At 37.8% G+C, this 18,652-nt stretch overlaps 1 protein-coding gene across 1 annotated transcript in view; it reads left to right on the top strand.

Annotated features, from left to right (window-relative positions):
- Positions 1-18,652, top strand: part of LOC125649309 (atrial natriuretic peptide receptor 1-like) — a 53,632-nt gene that overhangs the window by 16,203 nt on the left and 18,777 nt on the right. The window contains exons 7-12 of the mRNA XM_056139338.1: positions 269-350; positions 5,987-6,083; positions 14,843-15,004; positions 15,723-15,827; positions 16,012-16,083; positions 16,191-16,356. Of these exons, the coding sequence (XP_055995313.1) occupies positions 269-350; positions 5,987-6,083; positions 14,843-15,004; positions 15,723-15,827; positions 16,012-16,083; positions 16,191-16,356 (684 nt within the window). The remainder of the gene's footprint in view (positions 1-268; positions 351-5,986; positions 6,084-14,842; positions 15,005-15,722; positions 15,828-16,011; positions 16,084-16,190; positions 16,357-18,652) is intronic.

Raw genomic sequence — 18,652 nt, 5'->3', positions numbered from 1 at the left:
TTTGTCAGCTCTAAACGTTTGGTATGAGAATTGGTATATAAGCTCTAAACGTTTTTTATGAGAATTAGTTGATCAGCTCTAAACGTTTGATATGAGAATTAATATATAAGGTCTAAACGTTTGTTAGGAAGATTAGTTTATCAGCTTTAAACGTTTGTTATGAGAATTAGTATATAAGCTCTACACGTTTGTTATGAGAAAGAGTTTGTCAGCTTTAAACGTTTGTTATGAGAATTAGTTTATCAGCTTTATACGTTTGATATTACAGACAATACCATAAAGATCATCGTCTCTCTCTGTGGGATCCTCGTATTTATTATCGCTGTCATCACCACGGGATTTTATATCAGGTTTGGAGTTATATTTATATTTTGTGTATTGTCCTGGGTATCATCAGCTTTTTTTTTAAATCGAGGCAGGATGGTGACAAACAAGTTGATGTTACAGGGGCTTTAACTGTCTCGTTAAAAGTATTTCGCAAATTCTGTGTTTGTTATAAAAATCTAGTTCGTCAAGACAACCATTCATTGAGACAAATGTCTGACGTATTTCATACCAATTGTTAGGCAGTTCTTTATACACTAATGTTCACTATGGATTACTCCCTGTACCGGATCAAGATTTAGGACTCATGCCGAGTGGGACCGGTCACCAGAAGATGTTTAATTCTCCTAGCACCTGATACCAGGGATCCGTAGATTTAGGACTCATGGCGAGTGGGACCGGTCACCAGAAGATGTTTAATTCTCCTAGCACCTGATACCAGGGATCCGTAGATTTAGGACTCATGGCAAGTGGGACCGGTCAACAGAAGATGTTTAATTCTCCTAGCCACCTGATACCAGGGATCCGTAGATTTAGGACTCATGGCGAGTGGGCGAGTGGGACCGGTCAACAGAAGATGTTTAATTCTCCTAGCACCTGATACCAGGGATCCGTAGATTTAGGACTCATGGCGAGTGGGACCGGTCAACAGAAGATGTTTAATTCTCCTAGCCACCTGATACCAGGGATCCGTAGATTTAGGACTCATGGCGAGTGGGCGAGTGGGACCGGTCAACAGAAGATGTTTAATTCTCCTAGCACCTGATACCAGGGATCCGTAGATTTAGGACTCATGGCGAGTGGGACCGGTCACCAGAAGATGTTTAATTCTCCTAGCACCTGATACCAGGGATCCGTAGATTTAGGACTCATGGCGAATGGGACCGGTCACCAGAAGATGTTTAATTCTCCTAGCACCTGATACCAGGGATCCGTAGATTTAAGACTCATGGCGAGTGGGCGAGTGGGACCGGTCAACAGAAGATGTTTAATTCTCCTAGCACCTGATACCAGGGATCCGTAGATTTAGGACTCATGGCGAATGGGACCGGTCACCAGAAGATGTTTAATTCTCCTAGCACCTGATACCAGGGATCCGTAGATTTAGGACTCATGGCGAGTGGGACCGGTCACCAGAAGATGTTTAATTCTCCTAGCACCTGATACCAGGGATCCGTAGATTTAGGACTCATGGCGAATGGGACCGGTCACCAGAAGATGTTTAATTCTCCTAGCACCTGATACCAGGGATCCGTAGATTTAAGACTCATGGCGAGTGGGCGAGTGGGACCGGTCACCAGAAGATGTTTAATTCTCCTAGCACCTGATACCAGGGATCCGTAGATTTAGGACTCATGGCGAGTGGGACCGGTCACCAGAAGATGTTTAATTCTCCTAGCACCTGATACCAGGGATCCGTAGATTTAGGACTCATGGCGAGTGGGACCGGTCACCAGAAGATGTTTAATTCTCCTAGCACCTGATACCAGGGATCCGTAGATTTAGGACTCATGGCAAGTGGGACCGGTCAACAGAAGATGTTTAATTCTCCTAGCCACCTGATACCAGGGATCCGTAGATTTAGGACTCATGGCGAGTGGGCGAGTGGGACCGGTCAACAGAAGATGTTTAATTCTCCTAGCACCTGATACCAGGGATCCGTAGATTTAGGACTCATGGCGAGTGGGACCGGTCAACAGAAGATGTTTAATTCTCCTAGCCACCTGATACCAGGGATCCGTAGATTTAGGACTCATGGCGAGTGGGCGAGTGGGACCGGTCAACAGAAGATGTTTAATTCTCTTAGCACCTGATACCAGGGATCCGTAGATTTAGGACTCATGGCGAGTGGGACCGGTCAAGAGAAGATGTTTAATTCTCTTAGCACCTGATACCAGGGATCCGTAGATTTAGGACTCATGGCGAGTGGGACCGGTCAACAGAAGATGTTTAATTCTCCTAGCACCTGATACCAGGGATCCGTAGATTTAGGACTCATGGCGAGTGGGACCGGTCAACAGAAGATGTTTAATTCTCCTAGCCACCTGATACCAGGGATCCGTAGATTTAGGACTCATGGCGAGTGGGCGAGTGGGACCGGTCAACAGAAGATGTTTAATTCTCTTAGCACCTGATACCAGGGATCCGTAGATTTAGGACTCATGGCAAGTGGGACCGGTCACCAGAAGATGTTTAATTCTCCTAGCACCTGATACCAGGGATCCGTAGATTTAGGACTCATGGCGAGTGGGACCAGTCACCAGAAGATGTTTAATTCTCCTAGCACCTGAAACCGGGGATCCGTAGATTTAGGACCCATGGCGAGTGGGCGAGTGGGACCGGTCAACAGAAGGTGTTTAATTCTCGTAGCACCTGATACCAGGGATCCGTAGATTTAGGACTCATGGCGAGTGGGACCGGTCAACAGAAGATGTTTAATTATCCTAGCACCTGATACCAGGGATCCGTAGATTTAGGACTCATGGCGAGTGGGACCGGTCAACAGAAGATGTTTAATTCTCCTAGCACCTGATACCAGGGATCCGTAGATTTAGGACTCATGGCGAATGGGACCGGTCACCAGAAGATGTTTAATTCTCCTAGCACCTGATACCAGGGATCCGTAGATTTAAGACTCATGGCGAGTGGGCGAGTGGGACCGGTCACCAGAAGATGTTTAATTCTCCTAGCACCTGATACCAGGGATCCGTAGATTTAGGACTCATGGCGAGTGGGACCGGTCACCAGAAGATGTTTAATTCTCCTAGCACCTGATACCAGGGATCCGTAGATTTAGGACTCATGGCGAGTGGGACCGGTCACCAGAAGATGTTTAATTCTCCTAGCACCTGATACCAGGGATCCGTAGATTTAGGACTCATGGCAAGTGGGACCGGTCAACAGAAGATGTTTAATTCTCCTAGCCACCTGATACCAGGGATCCGTAGATTTAGGACTCATGGCGAGTGGGCGAGTGGGACCGGTCAACAGAAGATGTTTAATTCTCCTAGCACCTGATACCAGGGATCCGTAGATTTAGGACTCATGGCGAGTGGGACCGGTCAACAGAAGATGTTTAATTCTCCTAGCCACCTGATACCAGGGATCCGTAGATTTAGGACTCATGGCGAGTGGGCGAGTGGGACCGGTCAACAGAAGATGTTTAATTCTCTTAGCACCTGATACCAGGGATCCGTAGATTTAGGACTCATGGCGAGTGGGACCGGTCAAGAGAAGATGTTTAATTCTCTTAGCACCTGATACCAGGGATCCGTAGATTTAGGACTCATGGCGAGTGGGACCGGTCAACAGAAGATGTTTAATTCTCCTAGCACCTGATACCAGGGATCCGTAGATTTAGGACTCATGGCGAGTGGGACCGGTCAACAGAAGATGTTTAATTCTCCTAGCCACCTGATACCAGGGATCCGTAGATTTAGGACTCATGGCGAGTGGGCGAGTGGGACCGGTCAACAGAAGATGTTTAATTCTCTTAGCACCTGATACCAGGGATCCGTAGATTTAGGACTCATGGCAAGTGGGACCGGTCACCAGAAGATGTTTAATTCTCCTAGCACCTGATACTAGGGATCCGTAGATTTAGGACTCATGGCGAGTGGGACCAGTCACCAGAAGATGTTTAATTCTCCTAGCACCTGAAACCGGGGATCCGTAGATTTAGGACCCATGGCGAGTGGGCGAGTGGGACCGGTCAACAGAAGGTGTTTAATTCTCGTAGCACCTGATACCAGGGATCCGTAGATTTAGGACTCATGGCGAGTGGGACCGGTCAACAGAAGATGTTTAATTATCCTAGCACCTGATACCAGGGATCCGTAGATTTAGGACTCATGGCGAGTGGGACCGGTCAACAGAAGATGTTTAATTCTCCTAGCACCTGATACCAGGGATCCGTAGATTTAGGACTCATGGCGAGTGGGACCGGTCAACAGAAGATGTTTAATTCTCCTAGCACCTGAAACCGGGGATCCGTAGATTTAGGACTCGTGGCGAGTGGGACCGGTCAACAGAAGCTGTTTAATTCTCCTAGCACCTGATACCAGGTATCCGTAAATTTAGGACTCATGGCGAGTGGGACCGGTCACCAGAAGATGTTTAATTCTCCTAGCACCTGATACCAGGGATCCGTGTTTCCCGGTGTCTTAATTTTGTATTCCTAATGGGAGTTCATTCGGGTCTTTTCGCATTGTCACCATTCGAACATAATCAACATCATTTCTAAAACTAGGTGATTGTGAATTTCATGACCACTGCAACTTTCTTTATAATAGATGGAATCTAAACTTTAAAGAAAAAGGCATATTTTAGCATCATCTCCATTACTCAGTGACATTAAGCAGAAAATGTGTTTGTAATAACGATCAAAGATACAATCTCCATTACTCAGTGACATTAAGCAGAAAATGTGTTTGTAATAACGATCAAAGATACAATCTCCATTACTCAGTGACATTAAGCAGAAAATGTGTTTGTAATAACGATCAAAGATACAAATACCGTCTACCATTGGGTCGAGTGCTCTCTGACCTGTTTCATTTCCCGTTGTTAAGGCGTCCTTTGCACACTGATTTTAACTACGGGTTTCATTATTTACCTAGAGGAATAATCATTCCCTGTTGACCGGTCACATCCACCTTAATCATCTATCTTGAATAGGTAAAAAGAGTAATAAGATGTTAATATCAGTATATAATGAACGACATGAAATTTGGCATACAACACGGCGGATTTTTCTGCAAATTATATTATCATAACGGCCATAGAATTTGCGAATGCCGACTTTAAGTGATAATATTTTACTTCCCTGCAACATGAACTTATTTGTTAGTAGCCTGCCTCGATTTGAAAATCCCTCATAAGCAGAACATGCTCGTGCGTATCGATTCAGTTGAAATATATAAACAACATATTATGCAGGTGATAATGTATCCATCCCTTCTTGTTTGAAACTAGACAACAACGTTGCGATATGGATGAAATTCATTTCAAAATTAAGGATTATCTCCCTCATGCACAGCTCTTATCCTTAGACGAATTTGACTCCACTTTTTTGGCACGATGTTTTTGGCTTTAATAGCTCTAAAACTGTTATTTCGGATTTCAAACATTTCGGTTGAGCATCACTGAAGAGACATTATTTGTCGAAATGCGCATCTGGTGCATCAAAATTGGTACCGTATAAGTTTTACATATATTAAAAGTTCATACCTTTAACTAATTACTTGTACGATATGTAATAATCACAAGTACAAAATCTAAAGCCAATTATATTCTGCGGCTTTGAAAGATACACTATTGCATCATCAACATGCGATACTTCTTGTTTACATGCGATACTTCTTGTTTACATGCGATATTTCTTGTTTACATGCGATACTTCTTGTTTACATGCGATATTTCTTGTTTACATGCGATACTTCTTATTTACATGCGATACTTCTTGTTTACATGCGATACTTCTTGTTTACATGCAAAGTGTTGGGTTATAATACTTATTATTTGTCTCTTCTTGTAATTCAGACGTAAATACTAATTGAATGTTTTCTTATCGGGATCAGAGTTGCTTGTCATACTACTGAAATAATGTTTTGTTGGTTATCCCATAACAATGACGTTTATGTTATGCAATTCATTTCTACAGAAAAAGGAATTATGACACGCAGATTTTAAAGATGGCCTGGAAAATCAATTTCAGTGACATCAACATGAAAAGAAAAAAACGTGGAATTGGGAGTCAGGTAATAGAACTTACGCAATTAGGGATTTAATGGAATATCAGGTGTATCAATCATCAGCTTTCTTTTAATGATTCTTTTTGATTAATTTATTATTTCCTCGATCATCGGGAAGTCTAATTAGGTGTGAACATTTTATATGAACACATTAAACACATGAAATGTCATTGATCTTGAAATACATTGTAATGATCTTTAAGCCTAACAAACAATGGATTCATATGTATTGTTTGCGTTGAGGTTCGTAAAATTGCAGTCCTGGGGGGGGGGGGGGGGGGTTTACCTCAGTACTCTTAATCCACCATATATAAGAAGACACCTTTTTATTTTCAATGAAACTTCTATCCATATTTTTATTTTTCCCCCTCAGGATTTTAATATCAAATATTTTAAATCATATTCCCCCACTACACCAGTGCTAATACACACTTTCAAATCTTTATGAATGTTCCATTGAAAATGACATGGCAATATGAAGGGAAATTTATCGAAGCTTTCGGATTTTAACTCGAATGGCACATTGTTAAATGTTTGATGATACAGTACAGCCAACGCGGATCCCTTATTTACCGCGTCCCCGCGAAGGAAATTTAATCCTTTCCGCATTACACCGTCGCGGTTTTTCATAGCGGGGCTTCGCGGGACCACGTTTATACCGCGGCGGGGTAAACTACCTGTAATTTTACAGTTGATAACAGGTCTGAATACTGGATCTTGTCTCCAATGACAGTTACTTCCAATGGATAGAATCAATTGAAAAGTGCAATTTAAAACTTATACATGTATGTTTGTGAATTAAAATTTTCGCAGTATTTCAGAACGAATATATACGTGCATTATTCGTATAATCGACAATGTAAAACATTATTTTTTTACTTCAGAGATTTAGGTTTCGTATTGTCAGTGATGATCACCGGAAAGTTAATCGGTATTTATAAACATCTTTTTAATAGAAATTAATTTGAAACTAGAGTTTAGAAAATATTAGATAATATGTCCAAGAGATCTGTACCTTGACGGTTCTGTATTCCTGTCAGATCATGACTTACCGTGTAGATTTCTAGTCAGCTGAGATCAAACATGCAAATTGGAAACCGCAAATTGCACGTATACATGGACAAATATCTTTCTTCTGCATACATTCCATTTCATTGAATTTCGAAATTAGAAAAATAAAAGAAATAATTGCATCGATTTTAAGAAAATCAGTATCAGTACAGTATTTATTGAATGTGTTAATGAGTAAGATAAAATTAAAACCCAGTTCTGAAACTGAGATATTTCCTTGATAATCATTGCACGAAAAGTCGTGATAATAAAAATCAAAGTACTTAAAGTACTCGTGGGAGTTGAACATTGTGGAAATTCAGTTAGAAAAGACAGTACTGGAAGGGTAGGGGGATAAATGACTGAATATTATCATGATTTTAGATACAAATCAACTGTTGTTGTTTTTCAAAGCGTTACAACAGCAAACATGGATAATGGAAGGCCCATGGGCCACAACGCTCCTCGAGTAACTGAAGTCGTGTTGTTGTTTTCTAGAATTTCACCCCTTTATATTCTCATGAAAAATGTGACCACATATTATGGCCCAAACATTCAAATCAATATGGTTATCAATGCCTTGCAGTTATGAAGAAGTTTTTCTCCTGTATATATACATTCAAGTTTAATCCTAGTTATAGCTAATTCTAAGGATTCATTACTTGAAAAGGTAGTCCAATATGCTAAACTGTCACCTGAGTATACTACAGTCCTGTAGAGGATCAATGGAATGGTAAATAATTGTATAATAACTCAAAATAAATGAAATGCAAAAAAATTAAAAATTGTCGGGCATCGGAAATGCACAAGCCGAGTTGCGCAAGGAATGGGCATAGAGGGAACCGGCAGAAAAGTTTTCAAGAATTATCAAGCAGGGAGCAAAATTTTGCATACTTAAATTTCAGCCGACTTAAATCCTTTGTGACCTTGACCTTTAACCCTTGACCAAAATTAATAGGCTTCTTTGTCTCATCAAGGGCGATGATCCATCTAAGTTTAATTGAGATCCTATAATTTGTTAAAAAATTATAGTGCAGAAAGCAAAATTTTCTCCAAATTTCAGTCTATTTATAGCCACTGTGACTTTGACCTTGTGACCCCGGAATCGATAGGCTTCTTGTCTTACTTCATCGATCTACGTTTGATTGAGATCCTATAATTCGTTCAAGAGCTATGGTGCGGAAAACAAAATTTTCTCCAAATTTCAGTCAATTTATAGCCAGTGACCTTGACCTTTGACCTAGTGACCCCAGAATCGATAGGTTTCCTCATCTTACTGAGGGTGACAATCCATCTAAGTTTGAATGAGATCCTATAATTTGCTCAAGAGCTATGGTGCGGAAATGAAATGTTGATGCGTGCCCGCCTGCCCGCCCAAAGGCACTTCATCAGATCATAAGCCGAGTTCGACTTCATCGCAACTCCGTTAAAAATGAAACACTAGTCAAATAATGTTATTTATTGCCAAGGTATTTGGGATATTATACTTTGGCTCAAACAGGGGGTGAATGAACCTGACAGTATGGAAAGCATATAGTGGAATCAGACTTGTGATGCTGGAAATCTATAGTGATTAATAAACTATACATGTACAAGATCCATAACTATTTTTTTTTCAGTTTGTGAGGGAGAATCCTCATGTCTCTTTCATCTGTAGACAAATAAACAATGTGTTTTGACCAGAGCAATTTCCAATCCTTTTTGCAGCATAAATTCAACATTGTGGCAACTGGGTTAAACTTTGATAGTGAAGTAATACATGGCAGCACCTTATTCCATGCTCTTAAAATTTCTGTTTGACACACACTCATGACATCCACTCAAACATTACAGAGTGCAGCAAAATCCCATTGTAATCGGGGATTCAAAATGGATAACTGGTACAAAATATGGTACATACTATTCAAAAAGGATAATGAATTTGACATATTGATGTCTTGGAAAAGGAAATTCTGACATCGGGGCTCTAAGCGTTTTCAAACATTGTCATTTGATAAAAGTGTTCTACATTTTTAAAAATAGAGATTAATGTGTCTTTACATACATAGGTGAGAAAGTTTCCATTATTCCTAGCCGAGACATACCATGTATGCGCAAAAAATTCATAAACAAATATCACACTACTCACGTAGAAAATGTGGACCTTACCGTCATCAAGCGCAGCGAAACACGCCATTTCGAGAGTATAGTCGACGAAAGCTCGGTAACAGTACTGAATAAGGTACACTCATTTTGTATCTATTTTGTGACTTTCTTTATTAAAAGGAACAGTTCTCTAATGTGTAACGTGCAATTACTACGTAATTCAATAACTTGAAGCATGAAGCAGTTTCACTTTGCCACCGGATATAAGAAATTTTATTTCGTATTCCGATCCCAATCGAAAGTTGTTGACTGGGAATGACGTGTTTTAATTCAATCTACATGTAACATCAAGCATGTTTTATATCACATTAAAAAAAAACCACAAATATATACACATACACAATGTTGTAGAGTTATTTCTTGTAAATTTTCTAAGGTTTCGCACCATATTCGATATTTTGTGCCACGGTGTCAATAGGGCTTGTGTGCAGTTGTCGTTCGTTTCCCTATCAATGTTTATAGGTGACGCTGCGCTACAAACGACAATTTTCAACCTTATCTTTTATTTTTCTATGTATATCAGTATTAATTTGATCGAAATCTTGTATTCAAATTGATTTGAATACAATATCATTGCATTTATTTACATGTCAATTATCAAAATTAGATTAATTCAGAAAAGTTACATGGATTATTTAATGGCGGATGTTTATAAAAGTTTATGTTGATTTACCTAGGAGTAAATCAGCTGACACAGAACCCCCGCTGACGACCACTATACAAATCAATACAAATTACTGCACAGAAAAGTGCGTGATGATCCAGGGAGATTGAACATAGTTCAACTCCCAAAAATTAGTTGGAAAGCGAAACCATGGCGAATATTTTATATTGGGACTAAAATTGATGGGACATGTGTATTTGTTTGATACATATAATTCTTTTATTGAGTATCGAAATTTTAAAATAAAATCATTGATCTTAACAAAAAACTCGGTCTTCAATAATACACGAATTGAGAACGTCGTTTGTAAAATGGAACATAAATTTAAATTCTACTTGAATCTTCTCGTTTTTGTTTAGAACATTCCTGTTGCATATCAGATTATTGTTTGGAAGATAAATTCAATGTTAGAATTTTCGTAGTCATCTTTTTTATGTTGTAAATAGTGTGGATCTATGGTTGCGTAATACTTCCTGTCTACCCGAGGATCCGAGTTTTGAAATACTCGTTCATGGGTTTTATGAGGAAAAGTCCCTTTGAAGCAGTATGGCTTCTCTGCAAACATCACCCGAAATGTGGTCAGATTAAGGTTGGAGACACCCCCTTCTCATTATCATTGTAAGAATATTGAAAGTTAAGCTTGACACATTCTTGTTACATATCCTTTTATTATTTGTTAGAAAACAAACATTTCAATGGCATATGCATGTCTTTTTAAAGCGCTAAGCGTAGCAGCGCTTTATTGTCGCCAGTTGGATATTGCTTTCGTCATCACGTTTCTGGTTTATCGCCACCTACAGGCAAATGCACGCATCGCTGTAGTAAAGAAGTCGAGTTTAAATTAGTCGTAATTTTGCAACCGACCTATAACGAGGTTTACATTCATATCCGTAGGGGAAATTTTATCAGTTGTTCGGAAATATAGTTCGTTGAACAATGGATAAAATATACCTAAAAAAGGTGACATTTTTGCAAATCATATAAGTATACCCATTTACTAGTCTCTGACAGGAGAAATTAATGGAGTTGAACATTTTGCTATTTTTTCAACATTTTTTCAATTTATAACATATAAACATATAACAAGGTCATATGTATAATCCATGATACTGTATTTACCAATTATTCTAAGTGAAACCGGAAACCTTTTTTGTCGCCATCTGGTGTCAGACTTTTTTATAGTTTCAAAGATCAGAATAAAGATTTTACGGGAGGGAATAGACAAACGATAAAAATTATAGGTCTGCGTTTACGAAAGACAATGTCTCGGTTTCAAAACACCGCCTGGAATTTTACGAGGGCTGTTCACTGAAATACGTGTACATCTGATTAGTGTTAGAAAGGTTGTCATTGTGTCAAGCATGCATGTAAAATGGTTTGCGGTCCACATCATGCAACACACAATGAAAAGTAATCGTGTTATTAATTTTGTTTTACTTCAAACATAAATTATTGACAATAACAGGTATATTATTAACAATAATAACTTTCAGTCAATATGTTGATTTGATATATCCCTGTGAGCTCGAAATAAAGGACACCACAGAGTCGTCCACTTCTGCTTTATACTTAGATATTTTATTGAAAATATACATTAACGCCAAACTGACAACTCAACTGTATGACGAACGGGATGATTTCAGTTTCTCCATCGTCAACTTTCCGTATTTATGTAGCAATATTCCATTATCACCTGCATATGGTGTTTATATACCTCAACTGATTCGATATGCAAGAGTTTGTTCTGCGTATAGTCAGTTTTTAAATCGAGGTAAGCTACTGACAAACAAGTTGATGGTACAGGGGTTTCAACAGTCTCGATTGAAGTCAGCATTTCGCAAATTCTATGGTCGTTATAACAATCTAGTTCGTCAATACAACCTCGCATTGGGTCAAATGCTGTCTGACGTGTTTCTTACCGATTGTCAGGCCATTGTTGGCACATTGATTTTGACCACGGATGACTCCCGTTTGCCTGATCAGGATATAGGGCTCACGGCGGGTGTGACCGGTCGACAGGGGATGTTTACTCCTCCTAGGCACCTGATCCCACCTCTGGTGTGTCCAGGGGTCCGTGTTTGCCAAACTATCTATTTTGTATTCCTTGTAAGAGTTACGAGATTTATCACTGTTCGTTATCTTCACCTTTCTTATGCTATTTCAAAACATACAAAGGAAGCATTCTTTTACTGTCTGTGTTCCTCGTTCCCACATTTTTTCTGTGAATGATCTTTTCACATAAAAAAATCACCTTGTTTCGGCGAGATGCCTCTTTATTATTTCTAACAGGAGCATTGTTAGTTTTAGATTTTTATTAAAGTTTATGGAGAAAAACACCCTCTCCCCTTTCGGAAAATGATGATACCAAATAGGTATATAGTCCGTATGTGAGTTTACAGTATATAAAATGTAGGTGATTTAATTATGGAAATTTCACTGGCTGACTCCCTAAGCTTGATCTGTTGTTCCTGCTCATTAACATCACAGACAGGATTCGTGAAGTCAACTTAGCGCTTTTCAGAACTTTCAGTACTTTGATTATTTTATCTAAGCAAAATATTAAGTTTACGACAGTATTTCATAAATTAATGAATTCACTTGCGAAAAAACCTAAATATTCAATTTACATTCATTTTGCATATCATTTCATTCTTTGGAAATTGTACATCTCACTGGTATATGTAAATGTAATCTAATAGAATGTTAGATTTTAACTGTGTCTGTGACTGACTTTATTTGTCTCGCTAATATGTTGTGCAGTGTGATGTTGAGCTTGTGTAATACTACTTCTTGTTTACCTGTGAGTTTTGACATACATCTACATGTACTATCACAGTTTTGAAGAGAGTCGCTTCGCAAACAAGTTACTGAAATACACAGGAAATGGGAGCGGAAAGGGGCTCTAATTAGACAACACCGGGATTTTGTAGCAATAGCTAATCAAAATAAATATTGAGATAGCAACCCAATCAAAATACACAACGAAATTAAAACATGTTGATTTTAATTTCATTCAAAATAATATTTTTATTGACTTTTTTTGAAAATAAGTCATATTGGAATCAACCAAATATTCAGGACTGAAATATGTCTAATAAAATTATGTGACATAACTATATGACATCACACCATTTGTACGCAAATATTCAAAATGTCTTCACCCTGACTATTGACTGGACATTCAGTTTTAAAATGTCATGTAAAATGTTTCACTCAGTCCATATGCAGGACACATCAAATGATTGTTTTGGAAGGTCCTCTCCGACTGCCCGTGAGCTGCATTAGGATAAGTACTGCGTGAATACATTTATATTATTTGTAATTCAGCAAGATGTTATGGTGTAATTGTATATGTGTGAATGTGGGTAGGTGGGGATATGTGTATAGGAGGACATGTGCCCCCATGGCTGAACAGGGTTCTGGATCCGCCAATGCTCTCTCTCTCTCTCTCTCTCTCTCTCTCTCTCTCTCTCTCTCTCTCTCTCTCTCAATAAGAATGATGTTTTCTGTTAACCTTGCACGAGAATATATACATTGTTTAATATAAATGTAGTCATGCATTACACGAAATTCGCGATGCAATTCGTTGTGAATTTTTAAAACTACCCAATCCTTGATGACTTTAGAATAATCATCTTCCTTACTTGATAGATGGATTAACAATACATTGAATAAATGAAGCAAACAAAATGAATAAATCCATAATGGAATGTAAGCCGAATTGAAGCATTTCATTATGAAATCGGAGGAGATAACTAGCATTTGTTTACGGTACAAAACCGATCAATCTTTTTAACATATGTTGCCGTGACGGGGAAAGATAGTTGATAGTCATCCCGCGATGAGAACGCGGTTTACCTGAGTTACCTATAGATTTTTCCCATCGCGGATACGCGGTAAACAAGAGATCTGCGTTGCCTGTACTGTTAATATTGACACAGTAGGAACATATGTGAGGAAATCAATAATGATTTCAAAGTATTCAGGCGACGTGAAAGTATGTAGTTATATTATGTGATATGTGCGGTTACCTTCCTATCTCCACACTATAATTTACTTTAGGTATACTTACATTGTTTATGCATTATTTATACACGATGCTGTATTTGTACGCAAACGAGAGAGATACATGTATTAAAAACAATAATTAATGGTGTTCTATATTATCTTCAATTTTAAAGAGAAAAGGATAAAGACCTTGAAGTTAGATTCTAACGGCAACTCAACTTTATGACAAACGGGATTATTTCAGCTTCATCGTCAACTTCCCATATTCATGTAGCAATATTCCATCATCTGCTACATATGGTGTTTATATCTCTCAACTGATTCGATACGCATGAGCTTGATATGCATGTGGTGAGCGTTTTAAATCAAGGCAGGCTACTAACAAACACGTTGATGGTACATGGGGTTTTAACAGTCTCGTTTAAAGTCAGCATTTAACAGATTAGTTGGTTATAACGATCTAGTTTGCCAATACAACCTATTATTTGCTCAAAGGCTATCTGACGTGTTTCATTCCAATTGTTTTGCTGTTCTTGGCGCACTGATTTTGTCTGCGAATGACTCCGTTTTCCTGATCGGGGTGAGGGGCTCACGGCGAGTGTGGCCTGTCGGTGGGGTGCTTGCTCCTCCTGGGTGTCTGGTCCAGCCTCTGGTGTATCCAGGGGTCCGTGTTTGCCTAGCTCTCTATTCTGTATTACTTATTGGAGTTATGAGATTGATCACTGCTCGTTATCTTCACCATTCACCTGATGACCAAAGACGAATTATACATTGTCAGCGAGGACCTCTAATGCGTTTTTGATAAAACAGCAGCTCGAAAACTTCATATTGCTATAGAATTCATTCACATACATTTTATTTGTTGAAACATCTTTCATTTCAATTCTTTGTGTTGTAGCTGAGTGCATTATCTCTGGCTGACCGTGAATGCAGTAGTATTGTTACTAATAACCAGAATTTTACACAAACGGCGGAGTATAACGGTCAGACTGTGGCTCTCAGAATCAGCCCCCTGTCGACAGTCCAGCTTTCTATGACAGACCTGGTGGAACTTAGAGCGGTAATTGTTGCATAATGAACTTATTTACGTTTTGTGGTCTCATTTTAGGTTACACTCTTACAATGGTTAATGATATCAATTATCATTATCATAACTTGGTGTTTTAGGGTTTTTACCCGCCATGATGTTAATTTATTAGCCGTTTTAATTTAAACTCGCATTGAGTTTTAAAATTCCCGCACTTAACCTCACTTGAATGTAAATCTACAATGTACAGTGTATATTACACATCAAGCAGATACTGTTTTTCTTCCCGGTCCCATTAAATTACACTCCTTTAAATGTCTTTTGACTGTAAACAAAAATTCCCAAATATTTCATTACGTCAATAAAAATATCTATGAGATTAATCACTGTTCGTTATCTTCAATTGGTCATATTCGGCAGGGGAAGCAAACTTGTCCTAGGCACCTGACCCTACCTGTTGTTATGTCCAGGGGTCCATGGTTGCCCAACGCTTATTTTTTTATTCCTTATAGGAGTTATAAGATTGATCACTGTTCGATATATTCACATTCTCATTCACCCATTTCAATATATGCTAAAGAATTTCTTGAGGAAAATCCACAGTTTCTAGAATCTAGATGCAGTTTCAAATGTTCGTCAAACATCCCATTTTCACACCCTAAATGTTTGTACATTTATTTACGTTATCAAAATTTGTGTGTATCATTGACGGTGATAGCAATAAAAAGTACACGTAATGTTTGAATTCTAGATGCGAGACTTCATTCATCCCAATGTGAACCCATTTATCGGAGCCTGTATCGAATCCCCTGATATCTGCTTCCTATTTTTGTATGGCTCCAAAGGAAGCCTCCAGGTATGTGTGACGTCACGGATGAACCCAATCGTTTCATGTTCTATTGTTACAAAAGAAAAGCGTAAGACGTAGTCAGAAATTGATGACGAAAGTGCTGGTGTAATCAATCATACTTATTAGATTTTCTATTGTAATAAAAAAAAGACTGTATTCTATGGTTTTTTATGATTTTTGTCTTCCTAAGGATGTGTTGGAAAATGATGACATCAAATTAGAGTGGGCATTCAAAGTCGCAATTCTGAAGGACATTGCCATGGTGAGTTTAACCAATTGAATTCTCTTTGACATGGATTCTTTATTTGGAGTGTGTAAATACACACCTACACTGTTCAGTATAATGCTATTGATGTTTCGTAAATTCAGGGAATGCACTATATCCACCTATCAGTCTTGAAGTCACACGGAAGACTGAAGAGTTCCAACTGCATCATTGACAACAGATGGACGGTGAAAATAACCGACTATGGCGTATCTACATTCTACGAAAATAAGAAACTGGCAAACATCAAGCGAATGGAGGATTTCAAGGGTTGTGTTTAATAAAATGACATAATGCACAATAATGTCATATGAATATAAATAAAAATCAGATGTAGTTCCTAATTTTCTCTGTGAGAGAAAACTACAGATAGGTTTTCTCGAAAATAGAAGGGTATAAATCTTATGCTTCCAATATCTAGTACTAAATTTCCTTCACAGATAGAACATTTAATCTGGTCCTTTCCCTAGATAGCCATTAATCTGATGCAGTTGCAAGCTGTTATTAGATTTGCCTATCAGATAGGACTTTAATCTGATGTTGTCCCTACTGTCCGATTCATATAACTCCATAAAGCAGATATTTATATACAAACTAGTTAACTCTCTTGACGGGGTGTAGAAAGCCATAAGATTGTTCCCACTTGAATATCTTAAATGTAATATTGAGTGCGGTCAATTCTAGAAGTTAAAAGTAAATATTTGCATTAACATGAAAAACTACCCTATAGGATTTTACTTATACCACACTTTCATGAATATGACAAAATGAGTCTCACTAATAGATGAAATGACAGTACAATATTTTCAATTAGGCTTTCATAATAAGTAGTTTTTCTGTGATGTCAAATGTTCATACAAAATCTTGATTTAAGATAACTTTGTTTATGATAGAACTTTGTTTTAGGAACTTTATTCACTGAGTATAATAAAACATAACGATAACGAACAGTGATCCATCTTGTATTCCTTATAGGAGTTATGGGATTGGTCTCTGTTTGGTACCTTCACACTCCTTTGGCATCTGAACCAACCTCTAGTATATCCAGGGGTCCGTGTTTTCACAACTCTCTATTTTTTATACCTGTGGAAGTCATGAGATTGAACACTATTCGTTATCTTCGACTTTCATAAGACTGGAGTTATCATGATTTAGGACCTTTTAAAACAGTTACTTCATTTCCCTATTTTCCACTAAATCTGTATATCAATATTACCAGTGATGACATGTCCTGGTAGACTATAGTTGAAAATAAAAACAAAGAACACGAGACGGATTGTATTTAAGATGATTGCTTATAGGAGTTATTAGATTGATCATTGTTTGTTATCTTCGCCTTTCATGATCTACATCTAGGCACTGAAAAGTGGTTTTTTCTGATCAAAAGGTTTAGATTTAATAGTAGAAGTATGATTATAGGAAATACAGGATGTGGACTTCAACTTGAAATATGCTGGAACACAAGACTAGACATTTTTATGACGAAGAATATTGCTGATGTTGACTGCATCTATTCATTTCTTAATAAATTTTAGATTAAGGAACTCACGGCATGATTCGGAATGATTGTCATCCATAAGCCGCTGTGATCTAAAGAGTCTTTGACGATATCCATAATCATAGAATTCAGTCTATAGTCTGGTGTTGAAGAATCCAAACATGGACTAGTATTAAATTTTTCAAACATATAGGCTTATTAATCTGATGCTGTCCCTAGCTGGTATCAAATTTTCCAAACATATAGGCCAATTAATTTGATACTTTCCCTAGCTAGTATTAAATTTTCCTGACAGATAACACTGTGCATGTGATATCCGTAGTCGGAATTAATTTTTGTTCTAACAAAAAGAAGTGCTATATATTGATTTTAAGTAGAACAAGAAATGTTTTAAACGATTTTGATATACTATTATGATATGACTTTTTAACGTTTTGGCTTTAATTCAGGCAAAATCAGCGAATTTTTCATATACAGTGGCCTTCATTCCTTGGTATAGGAATCGGTTATATGATATATTGGAGTAAAACAGAATTTCGCATGTGGCTTGTATACATGCAAGGTGAAGATAACGAACAGTGATCAATCTCATAACTCCTACAAGCAATACAATACATGTGTAAATACTAGCATTAATCGAAACCAGTATAAAAGATGTTTTAGAGAATAAACGTGTTCTCCAATGAGTTCAGATTTCTCATTCTCCTGTAAAAATCAATTATTTGGGTTTACGTTAGGGTTATTTATCAATTATTTCATATTTTTTTAGTTTCAGGCATAAGAACAAATAAAATAATCAGATGTGTTTAATACTTACAATAAAGTAGAGGGACGTGTGAAAATAAATCTTTAAATCAAACTATTACCAAGTTTTGCATGAAAATATGGTACAAGTAGAAACTTCATCTGTTTGTATTTATATAGAAACGCAAAATCATGCTTCTTCTTTTATTTCATTTCTATGAATGATATGAAAAATGAAGACAACGAAAATTTATCAATGTAAAACTTATACGGTACCAATTTTGATGCACCAGATGCGCATTTCGACAAATAAATGTCTCTTCA

The sequence above is a fragment of the Ostrea edulis genome, chromosome 5, assembly GCF_947568905.1.
Source record: "Ostrea edulis chromosome 5, xbOstEdul1.1, whole genome shotgun sequence".
NCBI classification, from domain to species: Eukaryota; Metazoa; Mollusca; class Bivalvia; order Ostreida; family Ostreidae; genus Ostrea; species Ostrea edulis.
This window is presented reverse-complemented; position numbering and strand designations above follow the sequence as displayed.